This window comes from Malurus melanocephalus, unplaced genomic scaffold (genome assembly GCF_030028575.1).
Source record: "Malurus melanocephalus ecotype Western Australia unplaced genomic scaffold, MMel_1.1 scaffold_178, whole genome shotgun sequence".
Taxonomy (NCBI): Eukaryota; Metazoa; Chordata; class Aves; order Passeriformes; family Maluridae; genus Malurus; species Malurus melanocephalus.
This window is the reverse complement of record NW_026623410.1, coordinates 563,668-576,792: the sequence shown is the minus strand read 5'-3', so window position 1 is coordinate 576,792 and position 13,125 is coordinate 563,668. Positions and strand designations below refer to the sequence as shown.

The 13,125-nt window shown below is 55.5% G+C and overlaps 2 protein-coding genes and 1 long non-coding RNA gene across 7 annotated transcripts in view; 1 reads left to right on the top strand and 2 right to left on the bottom strand.

Moving 5' to 3' along the window:
* The window catches only part of SUCO (SUN domain containing ossification factor), a 38,351-nt gene extending 36,569 nt beyond the window's left edge, over window positions 1-1,782 (bottom strand). For all 4 annotated transcript variants that reach the window (XM_057372767.1, XM_057372768.1, XM_057372769.1 and 1 more), the window contains exon 1: window positions 1,551-1,782. In XM_057372767.1, coding sequence (XP_057228750.1) covers window positions 1,551-1,615 — 65 coding nt within the window. In that variant the 5' untranslated portion in view covers window positions 1,616-1,782. The remainder of the gene's footprint in view (window positions 1-1,550) is intronic.
* A 3,267-nt stretch (window positions 1,783-5,049) lies between these two features.
* Window positions 5,050-9,968, bottom strand: LOC130577429 (uncharacterized). Of its 2 annotated transcripts, none has more exons than XR_008965763.1 (3): window positions 9,117-9,968; window positions 7,382-7,645; window positions 5,050-6,173 (listed from the first exon to the last, which is right to left on the bottom strand). It is a non-coding gene; the product is annotated as an uncharacterized LOC130577429 (long non-coding RNA). The 2 variants fall into 2 exon arrangements; XR_008965764.1 differs by lacking the exon at window positions 5,050-6,173 and adding an exon at window positions 6,223-6,286 and having other exon boundaries at window positions 9,117-9,967.
* A 1,930-nt stretch (window positions 9,969-11,898) lies between these two features.
* On the top strand, window positions 11,899-12,983 carry PIGC (phosphatidylinositol glycan anchor biosynthesis class C). Its single transcript, XM_057372766.1, has one exon. It carries the CDS (start codon window positions 11,994-11,996, stop codon window positions 12,870-12,872), a length of 879 nt encoding a protein of 292 aa, XP_057228749.1. The 5' UTR covers window positions 11,899-11,993; the 3' UTR covers window positions 12,873-12,983.
* Window positions 12,984-13,125: the final 142 nt, after the last annotated feature.

Genomic DNA, 13,125 nt, shown 5'->3' with positions numbered 1-13,125 from the left:
GGATTTACAGAACAAACGTATTATTCTAACAAGATAGTTGAACATGATATTCCTTCATTAATATGGAATAGGTGCCTGAACTTTTTCACAAAATCAAGTTCTGTTGAAACAGCTGACTAAGAACACAGCAACAAAAACATCAACCTGACCACCTACTGCTCATTAAACTGAAAACACCTCCCACTAACAAACTACCTGGAGGCAGGAGCAGATTATCAGCCCTCAAGGCACTCCAACCAAGAAACAAAAACTGTTTTCTTAATAGAAATCCTAGTTCTACAACTAAAACCTTCTGTCAGAAGAAACTCCATTGTCCCAGGAGTAAAAGCAAAGCTATCTAGAGACAGCTCATTTGATCAAACCCTAGATTAGATTTTGTTAAATGTAAACACAGCAACCGAGTTTTCAAAGCACTTTTTAGATTCRCTTTTGTCTCCAAAAACCAAAAATGTGATGACACGAACCAAACTTGTTTCAGGACTGTTCGAACACAGTAACACAAGCRTCAGCACCAGATTTGCAACTGATTGTGTGCAAAGAGATGCCTGGGCTTCATCTCTTCATCCAACTGTGAGACAAGCCAGAACTTCAAGTCAATTACTTATTTTAAGCAGACTRTCTGAACAACCTACTGAAGGAATACACCAGAGTTTGGTTGTTCCATACGCAATATCTGCAGTCTGCTGTTCAAGCTGGCTATCAGTTCTCAAACAGTGACTCACTAAGTTCAAAGAGGGCCAAAGTTTAAGAAGGTTAGAACTTACCATAGAGAAATATATTCTACTAATATTTGTGTTCTGGTAAATGTCATCTCTTAAGGAAGTTTGAAAGCAAAGTAAATAGGAGATGCTGGAACAAAGTACAGTTGAGGTAATCACTATAAAAAGCTCTGTCAAAGGCATAATCAATGCAAAAATAAAAGGGTTTGTTGTGTTTAATTTAACAYTACTCCTGACATACTCAGAAAAAGGGTTTCAAGAATAAAGCACGGTAATCTTTCAGAGGACAGTGCAAGAGCTCAGTCTGAAACTGGAAAGGCAAGGATGCCTCCGATAAAAACACAGAGAGGCAACAACAACACACACGTAACTTTGAACCCCCGWGTGTGGGTTCAACCCTCAGCTGACACTGCCAGGTGACAAGTGCCGCTCCCGGCAGCGGGAATCACCTTCCCGAAAGCTGCCACCTTGCCTAAGAGAATACCACTGCCGCCAGCAYGAGCACACATCCCGGTCTGCCCAAAACGAAGCACCTTCCCTTCCTAGGCTGCCTATGGAGCTCGTGGGGCTTCTCTCCCTGGACACATTCAAAGCCCGCCAGGATGCGCTCCTGTGTCACCCGCCCCAGGTGACCGTACCTGGGCAGGGGAGCTACACTGGATCAGCTCCAGACCTCACCTGCATCCCTGACGATTCTGTGACTCCCCAGGCCCCCATCCCCACCTCCCGACCGGCGGCTCCCCGCATCCCGCCCAAGGAGCGCTTCCCGCCGCGGCAGCAGGCGCGGCCCGGGGTCCCCGGCGGCGGCGGGGCTGAGAGGCCGGCACTCACCAGAGCAGGGCGCAGAGCAGGAGGCACGAGCCCAGCGCCAGGGGCCGGCGGGGCGGCTCCCTCATCGTCTCCCCCGTCTACCTGGCGCGGCCGGGGCGAGGAGGCGCATCCTCCTCCGGGGCGGCGGGAGCAGGGACGGGCGGCGGGAAGCGCTGAGGAGGAACGGCCGTTGTTGCGCACGGCCCCTCCCCGCACGCGCGCGCGCGGCCGTTACTGCCCGCCGGGCCRGGCCCCCCCGCCCCGCCTCTTTTASCCCCGCACGCGCTGAGCTGGAAGGATGCGCGTCACCCGCTCCGCACCGCCAGCCAATGGCCTGAGCGCTGCGCCAGGTGGCGCCGCCTCCCGACCACGCCGATTGGACAGTGGGCCTGCCTTTCCCCGCCCATCCAAGGACCCCGATCKGTGAGGCGTCCGCGGCAAACAAGCCGTTAAAGGGAAATCGCCATAGTGATAAACGAAGGCTGGCGGCCAAACCAGAGGCCGCGAGGCGCGCGAAGAGCGTCGCTACCTCCGTTTCCAGGGACATTTCAAGCACTGGTTCTCCCAAATGCCAGCTCTTAATTCTTTTTGTTTTGATCAGGCTTCTCTGCGGCCTGCCGAGCGCTAAGGCCCGCAGAGGGAACGCCGCGCGGGGGCTGCCGGGAGTTGTAGTTCCGGGCTGGACGGGACGCAGCGCCGGTCTCCGGCCGCCATTTTGCGGGCGCCCTGAGGGGTCCGTGAGGGGCAGCGGGGCTCAGGCTTCGCCCCCTGCTCGTGGGCACACCCGAGATGTGTCAGCGCACATTTATATCCATTGTGGGRGCGGGAGCCGAGCACAGCCAGATGTCAGCAGGGAGTGCTGCTGGGAGACGCTCGGGGAATACAAGCCAGGTAGCGTCAGTGGGCGATGTGGGACTGACAGGGGAGCCTTCCCTGACACTTTGCTGGTAGAAGAACACATCAGTTCTTATCAAGAGGCATTCTGTGGATAAACYGGCCTAAATCTGCCGGTCTGCAGAGTGGCTTGAGGTGGGCTTTGCACCAAACCAGGAAAACATTCCCAAAAACACACTCAAAATTAGGGTTTGCAATGACAGGAAGCGCRAGGGGAGCCAGGGCGAGGGAGCAGCGAGGCGAGGGAGCAGGGAGCCCTGGAAAGCGCAGGCGGATGAGTCACGAGCATGCCACGCTGGAAACGTGCACATGTCAGGACTCTGAACGAGAAGGGACAGCTCAGCTCACAGGGAGGGTGTGAATCACGGCTATCCCGGCAGCAGCAGGTCACAGCTGCTGTTTTCCYCAGAGCAGCTCCAGCCCCGTGAGCTGGCCCTTACAGAACAGCGGAAAGGCATGACTGGAGGTGTTGCAGGTGAGCGTTCCCAGCCAGCAGTGGAAATCTCTGAAAAGCCTTTGTGTCCGTKCTTTTCCTGATTTTTCACTCTGTGMCCTYATTAACACCTGGCATCCTCTGCCCTCCCGAGAGCTCCACGTGCCACAGACAGCAGAGAGACCCATGTGCCAATGCATGGAGGAGAAGGGATGAGGCACAATCTCTAGCTTTGTGTCCCATCTCTGCACAGGCTAGGGTTGAAACTCCCCTCGCAGCAAACCACGGGCCATCCTGTGGCAAAACAGCCTATCCTGCAGTGCCTGAGGAGGGGGCTGTTGCAGAAAGATCCTGGGTGAATGGATCCCTGCAGTCTGATTGGGAAACGGGGGAATAACAGCACAGACGACAGGCAAAGAGCCAGGGTGTGAAAGCAGCACCAAACTGTCTCATACCTTACAGCTTAGCCAGAATCCTGGAGCTGCTGGGGTTGKAAGGGAGCTCTGGAGATCATCCAAAGCAAACCCTCTGCCCAGGCAGGGTCACCTAGAGCAAGTGACACAGGAACACATCCAGATGGAGAGAGAGAGGGAGACTCCATGACCTCCCTGGCCAGTCTGTTTCAGTGCTCTGCCTCCCTCAGAGGAAAGAAGTTCTTCCTCATGTTGARGTGGCTTTGTTTGTGGCCTTTGCTCCTCATCATGTCACTGGGCARCACTGAAAAGACTCGGCACCATCCATTTGACACCCACCTTTGAGACATTTGCATGCATTAATGAGAAGCATGGCTTGGAGCTGCTGGCAGAGGCTGTGACTCATTAGGGAATTCCTATGCAAGTCACTGGTAAGTTTTAGGAGAAACCCATGGGATTTAACAGGAACCTGTAGCAGAGGAAAAAGGGCTCACTAATCCACAGTACAGGTTCTGGGGAGATGGAAGTGTCTGTGAGAAGGGCTCTGGCAGCGGCTGTGCTCTGCTCCCCAGAGCCAGCGCCCGCTGAGGCTCTCCCAGGGGTCCATGTGACCAGGGATACGCCTCTGTGCCAGCCACCGGATCAGGATCAGCCTCAGCGGTGGGAAATTCCCAAAGGTGTGGGAGAAGTGCTGCACATCTCACCCGCTGCTTTTTGAATCAGATCAGGGAATGCCTCTCCCCCCACCTGGGGCTGGGGGTGCCTCGGGACATTTCCCCATCCCACCAACTCAGCCTTGGCCACAAAGTACCTGTTGGGCATGGCCAGGACCAGAGCATCCATCCGTGAAGCACTGGAAATTCAAACAAGTGCTTATCTGGCTGCTGGAAGAGCTGGTAAACACTCATTAACCCATTGCTGATACTGCCAGCCAGAGCTCTTGGCCTCAGCACTGMCACGGGGCATGGTTGGGACTGTCTCTGCTGTCAGCCTCGGTTGTGCTCCTGGGACAGGAATTCCTGCAGCCTCTCAAGGACTGGAGAAGAATTGTTATGGAATACCCCAGGACAAGGCGAGCTGGTGCAGTTTCCATGAAGGATTATCCCTTGTGGGGCTGAATTTGAGCCACTGCTCRTGCCCCCTGTGTCCCCTGGGCAGAACACCCTGCTGACCAGGAATAAAACCTGGGTTSTGGTGCTTGGCACCCTGGGTAGGCAAAGCTGGAGACGGCCCAAGGGGCACCTGAGCAGGAGGAAAGAGAAGGGGGAGCCCCTGCACAGCGATGGGGCAATGCTTGTCCATCACACTCCAACACTCCAACAGGCCTAGCTGTAGAATATCTCCCAGAGATCTGGGCATTTTGGCACTGGCTTCTGGAGGGACACCTGATCCTGGGGTACACCCTGGGCCTTCGCCTTTCAGCACTTTCCAGCATTTGTTTGCTGCAGTAGCAAAGCCTTCTCTCCTATTCATCCCTATCTGCTCTTTACAAAGGCTTCTTGTTTTCCCAAGTGTTGCTTTTTTTTTTTTTTTTTTCACGTGTGATTTAATTCACACAAACTCCTTCCTCTTTTGACTATTGATCTTGGCTCCTTACTGGTTAAAATAAAGTAAATCTTTCATAAGCAGGTTCTGACAACGCAACTTTTGTTCCTTCCAGACACAATTTCCTGTTTAATTTCCTGACTGTTTCTTACTCGGTAAAGGAAAAGCTGTAAATTGCAAGATTGCTTCAGAGACCTTCCTCTGACTTCAGATGAACTGTTAACCACTTGCAGGAGGGAATTYAGCAAACCAGCATAAAACTTGTAAAAAAGTCCTCAATTTCTTTTATTTCTTCTGCAATTCACAGCAAAAGGAAAGCTGTGCACAAAATAGAGGTTGGAATAATTTTCCTTGGAAAACCAAACAGGAGCGACTCTGCCTCCAGCTGAGCTGGTAATTGCTCTTTCATTACTCAGCAAACTGTCTGTGACACATGGGCTGTCCCAAATGTGGTCATCCTCCTGCATGGGCGCTGATTCCCACTCCCACACTCCCTGAAATCCGGGAGATGCCCTGAGATGAGCGCGGTCACAGTGACCGGCTGATCCAACGGCAAATTCCCAGCTGATCCAACGGCAGATTCCCACAGGTGCAGTCACCAGAGCGTTCTGTCCATAGAGCCTCATTAGGGTTAATTAACGTGGGCTGGCGCCGGGCAGCTTTTGGCAGGCAGGGACACGGTGACACCGGCTGGGACTGCATGACCTGGTGTGCAGAGAGCCACTGCTCAGATCTCCAGCCAGCAGCCCCAATCCTGCCTGGAAGAGCCCTGAAATCTGCCATGGCTCCCAAAAGCACGGATGGAGCCAGGACCACCTGTGACAGCCCCTTGGGGGGCACTGCTGGCTCTGAGCTCCCATTTTAGTGGCTCAAAACCTAGAAGGCAAAACTTTAAGTAAGAGGAAGAAAACTAATTGAGATGGCAGTGGCACTTTGGAAAACATTTGGATTTCAGTTTCTCATTTCATGTGGTTTCACTTAAATTTTACCTTTACCTAGAAAGATGAGATTAAATGATTGCTCCTGCAGGGATGCCCAGACAGGGTACAGCGGGCAGCTGCAGCATCTGCTGGCCTTGTTTCAGAACCACAAACCCTCTGCGTGACAGCACACACTCTTTCCTACAGTCAGTGCTTGGGAACRGATGGAAAACAGCTTCCTGGAGAAGGGACCCACCTTATCCTAGCCTGGCTGCCAGGTGTTCCAGGCACAACCTTCAGCAGCACCTTGGCTCAGTGCTGGGACGCCAGTGCAGAGCCACCTTATGCTGGAGAAGACAAATGTGGTCAGCCACAGAAGAGCTTTTCTTGCCATCTGATGGGGGTGTTGAAATGGGTAAAGTCCAAAGGCTGCTGACAGCTGAGACACAGAGAATCAAAATTAATTCTTGCTTGCATGATGGAAATGTGGTGTGAACCATGGTGCGTGCCTTGGTCCTCCTGGTGCTTCCCGACAGCTCTGTCTGAGCCCCTCTGGGAAAAGAAAAAACAAATTTTACTGCAGAAATTGAGAAATAGCAAAACTTGGTRATGTAAGGGTAAAACTTTTTTTAGCCTTCATTTCTGAAAGGACAGCATGGGCTGAAGCTTCCCCTTCCCTCTTCACTCCTTCACCCTGGGTGAGAGCAAGGGCTCGGAAAGCAGCTGCTGCAGCTCAGGGCTGGTTTCCTCCATGGCCCAGTCCAAATCAAGGCCACAGTGGGGGATGTCACAGGCGCCTGGTCTGGTTGGTGCTTTCTCAACACAAACCCAAACCCTGTTTTTTGCCCAGAGCCTGGGCAGCAGTGCCAGGAACATGCCAGGAGAGTGGCACAGCCTTCACAGGAGCATCAGCACCTCTGCTAGATCCAGGTGGTGGGGATAACCAACCCAAAGGGCTGACCAGGCACACACAGGGAATAGCACAGGTTACGCTGCTTCCCTTCTTCTTTTTGCCAAATACTAAAATAAATGAAATTCCCACCTGGCTTCATCCCCTCCATGCCAGATACTTAAAAATAGGGAGAGGGGTAGAGGGTGACTGGTRACAGGAGTGTCACTCCTCAGGGACCTAAATGCTTACAAGGGAACAGGCACGTCCCACCAGGCACCCTCCTCTCTGTTTTGGGGTAGGATGAGCTCTTGTTGCAGGGAGAAGCACTGCATGTGTAAAACAGCCCCAACATCACACTGCTCTTACCCAGCACGTGGGTTCCTGCCTGGAGGCTCCAGGTAGGGGAAGAGGGCAGGGAGGGCTCCTGCCGTGAATACCTCCTGGGAAATCTATGTGTTTCCAGGCTGAGGCCATAATGTGTTTGAACAAAGGCTTCTTTGCTTCTTTACTAGGCAAATGGGAAGGTGAGCACAGAGGAGAAGCCTTTCGAAGTTCACCAGGCCAAAACAGTGAGTTGCAAGCTCTTTTTGACTTGTGCATATGAAATTTTTCCTCAGTTGCACTTCCTATAAAAGCCAACAGTATTTGCATACATGGTTTCATCCAATACCCCCCTCCCCATTTATAGAACAAAAATATCCCCTGGGCAGAGAGTAAAAACTTTATAAGGAAACTCCGGGTCCCTTCACACTTACCACTCTGTGTCCCCAGAGCTGCAAAGGGAGGGAAGTGGCTGCTGCAGGAGGCTTGGGGCAGGGGAGAGCTGGCACTGGGGAGTTGGCCTGTGGCTCCAGCATCCACCCCCCTGGTTATCAGCTTCCCCCAGGGGGACGTTGCTTTCACTCTCTGGCTGTTGGGTTTTTCTGTGTTCTGCCACCTGCAGTTCTCGATGTCTTTTCACCAACTGTGGAAGAGCTGGTCAGCACTTCACATCCCATCCCTATGCTTCAAATTTAGGGCTAAAAAAGGGGAACAGAGTGAGAAATCACTTGGTAGAGCTTTGTTTTGGATGYCCAGCCCTGCTCTGCCAGGTCTCAGAGACACCCATGTGGACCGTAAAACCCTCCTTGCTCCTGAATCTGTTTTCACCTTCCAGCTTCCAAGATAACCCACGCTCAGGTCCCACAGGCAGGTTTCATTATTTTACCCCCCAAGGTCTGTTCCTCCCTGCATCTCTGTGTTAGGGATGTGCCACATACAGCTGAAGGCTGAGCTAAGCTTACCTGAGCAGCTCACGTTTGGATATATCCCACCCTGGAGCACCCTGCAACTGGGAGAGTGCATCTCAGACATAATTTTTGGCTGTGATTTCCTAGGTTGTTCTTTTTTTTAAGCACATTGAAAAACAAAAACATCTTTACTGTGTGACTGCTTGACCCTCATGGAGTTACCCTACAAAACAGACACTGCTGACCCACTGCTCTGGAGCTGGTCAGGCTTGCCCTTTTCTCCAGAGCCCAGTGTGGGTGGTGAGGAGGGTGTTTTGCCAAAGGGCTTCAGCGATCCATGCTGACCGTCAGGGAATGCCAGGAGCGAGGGAGCTCAGTTTCACAGCCACCCCACATACTGTGTGTTCCAGAGGTCACATCCCTGCAAGCATGTGCCTTTCCACATCACACCYCTCCTGACTTGAGGCTAGCTCAACCAGTTCCACAGCAGCCTTCCCATCTTTCTCCCCCTGCAACAGATTCAGCAAATTCCAAACCTCACCCTGGCAGATACCAGTCCAGTGTGGGCTTTTCAGACCCAATCCCAATTTCCTGGACTGCTCTGCCCAGCTCTGAGGAGGATTTCTGCAGCAGCTTTGGTACCTCCTTAGCTCAGGAAATGTGACCTGCACACAGGGAAAAGAGATGCCTGGGAGAGCTGGAGCAGCACCAGACCCTTCCGTATCCAGGCACTGTAGGGCCCCACTGTCTGCCCAGTATCCCCCCATGGGATTCAGCCCAGCTGCAAGGCACTGGGCTGGTGTTGTCCCAGTTCGTGCTGGGGACTGAATCCAACAATCCTTAAGTAGGTGATTGCAGGAGAGCAGGCACAGCCTGTGTCATGGGGCCTTTTAAGGCAGGAGACGATCTCTGGACATGGAAAAATGCAGCAGCTGGCATTGAGCCAACCTCCCCCCTCCCTGAAAAACATTCCTGCGGAGGGAGGGTTTGGCTCCAGGGTCAAAGGGGAAGGCTGGGAGATGGCTTAGCAGAGAAATGAGGCCCAAGAGKTCATAGCTGTGCTGTGTCATTCCTGGAGGGTGACAAGGGAGGGATGCAAGGGAAGAGCCCCAGATGAGGGACAGGTAGAGGTGCAAGATCCGTCCTTATCCAGGCAGCCTCAGGCAAGCTCAGATCCTTAGCAGAGTGTGTTTTTTCATCATTTTGAAGCCTATTTCTGCAGCACAAGAGAYGGCCCCATCCCAAGGGGAATCAGACTCACCTGGAGGCAGCCCTCAGCCAGTGGTGGGAGTGCAGTGCCTGCAACACTTTGATATTCAAATATCTCCAGTGGAGGTCTAGATCAATCCCAGCTATTTCAGTCCCAGCCTGTCACCTTTTCCAGCCTTGCTTCCAAACAGCTTTAGCAGTGTATTCAAACATTCAGAGCCAGCAAATACTAAACAAATGCTCGGTGGAGTCCCTTTACAAAGGGCAGGAGAGAGCCATAGCCAGGGTTTGTAGTGCCATGGCAGTCARCTCCTCATTCCTGCATTTCAGCAGATGTTCAAAGCACACTCCATCTTACAGCCCCTCCAGAGGCCAGTGGCACATGGGAACAGCAAACTGTGAGGTGAAGGAGGTCTTGTGGCATGGAACCCAGAGTGGGAATTTAGATGCTCACAAAGGACTTTTGCATTCTTGACCTTAGCTATTGCTTATCCCTGCCAGGAGAGCTCCCAGCAGGGCTGAGGGATGACTCCACGGCACGTGGTCCCCTCTGAGCAGCAGGGCTGGCCGGTGACAGTGACGTGGYGCATCCCGTGGTGGGTCCTGCCGGGACAGTTGTGCAGGCAGGAGTGTCACTGCCCTGCGGCAAAGTCTGGGCCACCTGGGCAGGGCTGARCTGCCCTTTGCACTGTGGGCGGTGTGATCACACGTGGCACAGCACATGCTGTCCCCTCCTGGGGACACAGTGCCAGCACAGCTGCCGGGGTCTCCCAAGCACCAGGTGGGTGCCAGGCCCTGGGGGTCTCAGAACTGCCCAGGGTGTGGAGCCTGTGCCAGGGTGATCCCCTTGTCTGGGTGGGCACGCCGTGGGGGGCTCCAGCTGCTGTGCTGGCATCTCCCAGAGGGTTTTGCTTTGCTGTCACCGTGGCTGGCATCACCCAGCACAGCTCAGGAGTGCTGTGAGTCACTGACAAACCACAGCCTCCCACCTCTCCCTGCCTCCACAGGGGACTTGGGTGGCCCACAGCAGAAGATATTTCAAGAGGCACACAAGAAGTACCCCTCACCTCTATTCTCTCTACTCCACTGGGGTTTCTACATGGATGTGACTATGTGGAAATGGTCTCACGCCCCAGCCCGAGCCCAGACTGCKCTTCCTGGTCCCCAGAGTATCACAGATGTGCACTAGAGCCCAGGGCCAGGTCAAACCAAACTTGCTGTTACCACTCACAATAAGAGCACAGCATTGCCCATGCCCATGGRAGGTGGAATTCCTCCTCTGTGGTGGTCATGCCACTTCTCAGAGCAACAGGAGTTGCACACTGCCCTCCCAGCTTCCCTCTTGCATGCCCCAGCTTTACTCCATGACTTTGGGAGAAGGACATTTCGTTCAAAATCTCAAGTTCCCAGGCCCTGGGCACCAAGGCAATGCCAGCAATCAGAGGAGCTGGCAGCACTCCCTGTCCATGTGTGTACTGGCCTGTGCACATGGAGGCACGTGTAAAGTGAGGGGCTGGGGTCTTCTAGGGAGGGCAGCTAAAACTGAGTCCAGCCCCACCCTGGCTTAGACCCAGCTGGCATCGCCCTCGGCACAGGGTACCTGCACAGGGTGAGCAGCTGTTCCTGCCCTGCTGAGGAAGTGCAGTGATATAGAGCTGGGAGGTGACACTTTTTAGATGTCACAGTGGTGTGGCTCAGCCCGAGGGCGCCACCCCCCCACCAAAGGCACACCAGCAGTGTTACCTGCTGCTCTGCACGTAACTGGATGAGGTGGGGTCCCGTTTGGAGAGTGTCCTGTGGCAGGCACGGGGGTGGATCCGATCGCTCTTTTGCCTGCTGCCACTGTGACAGGAGGGCCATGAATGCCCCTTCCTGCAGCACAAACAGGGCACTGTTCAGGGCTGCTTTCCCCCAGGCCGAGGCCTCTCCGGTGAGGCCAAAGTAAGCAGCTCCTCGGCAGCAARCACCTCTTCGGGGCTGGGAAGGCTCTGACCTGAGCACAAGCAAACACAGACACCTCTGGCCTCTGTAAAACATCCCCTCATCCCTTAATATGCCCCTGTCCCCTTGCTGCACACGTTGAGTCTCTTTGGAATGGAGATGAGCAGCACAGGAGAGGGATGTCCCTGCAGAGCTGCACCTCTCCAGCCCTGCTCAGCCACAACTCCTTTTCCTTCTCCTGCTCCACTCTCGAGCAGGGCAGGACTGAGCTGTGAGCAGGCAGGAGCTGCAGGGGAAGGGCGCCCTGTACTCGTAGCATCACACCCACATTCCTGATCTGGCTGCTGGAGCCTGGTTTGGCCAGAAAAGCAGGTGCGTTTCTGGACCGGGACAGGGAGTGGGGCTTGCAGCATGGGCTGGGATCATGCTCCCAGCAGCAAGGCTGGGCACGCACAGGGATAGCCAAGCACAGAGAGGATCCGGCTGAATCCCACCGACCGACTGTGCCCTTCTTGTCTTGACCGACTTGTGTTTGGGCTGGAGGGGGACAGCCCTTCGCCACGGTGTGGGACTATGGCAGGAGCATCCCTCCTTCCCGGCGGGCCTGCCGGTTTGGGGTCCAGGCAGAAGCGAGGCAGTCCCCAGCATCTCCTGGCAGCAKCCTGCCTGTGGGACAAGGACTTGCGGCTCTCGGGATGAGCAGATCCCAGCATGGAGCCGGGCTGTCCCCTGAACGCACCCCCAGAAGCTGCTGCAGCTCSCACGGAGCGGGGAACGCAGTCCGGGACCGCAGTGACCCCTCTCAGGCGCGGCAGAGCCCGCACTGGCACCCGGCCCCGCCCCGCCGCCYGCCCGGGGCTCCCGTGTCCCGCGGCTCCGGCCGGGAGGTGGCGGCCGCGAGCGCCCCGGCGTCCCTTGCGCCACCACCGGCACCGGCGGAGGAGCGGCCGGGCCGGGGCCGCGGAGCTCCCCCGCCCGTCCCGGGGCGATGGAGCCGCTCCCCGGGCGGCGRTGGCAGAAGGTGCTGTACGAGCGACAGCCCTTCCCCGATAACTACGTGGACCAGCGGTTCCTGGAGGAACTGCGGAAGAACGTGCACGCCCGGCAGTACCGGTACCAGGCCGTCGTCTTCCAGTCGGGAGTGGTGGTRCAGCAGCTGTGCAGCGTCTGCGTCTTCGTGCTCACCTGGTGGTACATGGACGCCGGGATGCTGAGCCCGCAGGGGCTTTTCGGGGCGGCCCTGGTGTCCTCCCTGCTCGGCTACGTCCTGTTCGACGCCGTGGACGGCGGGGCCGRGCGCTGGGCGAGCGGGCGGACGCGCTGGGCTGACCTCAAGAGCACGCTGGTGTTCGCCGCTTTCACCTACGGCTTCTCGCCGGTGCTGAAGACGCTGACCGAGTCCATCAGCACRGACACCATCTACGCCATGTCGGCCCTCATGCTTCTGGGTCACCTCATCTTCTTCGACTACGGCGCCAACGCTGCTATCGTGTCYAGCACGCTGTCCCTCAACATGGCCATCTTTGCCTCGGTGTGCCTGGCCTCACGCCTGCCTCGCTCGCTCCATGCCTTCGTCATGGTCACCTTCGCCATGCAGATCTTTGCCCTGTGGCCCATGCTGCAGAAGAAGCTGAAGGCCCAGACACCCCGGTGCTATGTGGGGGTGACAGTGCTCTTTGCGCTGGCAGCGCTGGCAGGGTTGGCCACGGTGTCCAGCGTGGGAGCCGTGCTCTTYGCCTCCCTGCTGCTCACCATCTCCTGCCTCTGCCCCTACTGCCTCATCCGCCTCCAGCTGCTCAAGGACAACATCCATGGGCCGTGGGATGAGGCTGAAATCAAGGAGGACCTYTCCAGGTTCCTCATGTAGGCCTGGCCTGGGGGGACCCTCTGCTGTGAGCGGTGCAAAGGTCCTGCCTGGGGGACAGTGCTGTGGGGGTGGACATCTGACCCAATAAAGTCTCTCACACAGCAACAAGGACCACTTTTGTGTTCYCCTCAGTGTCTGTTTCCAGACCTGACTTGCTTGTTTTTGAAGAAAGGAGCTGAGCCCTGCAGTGCAGGGAGGCAGGGAGATGTCTGCTCTGGCTCTGCAGATCCACACCTCGGTTTGCACGGTGCGG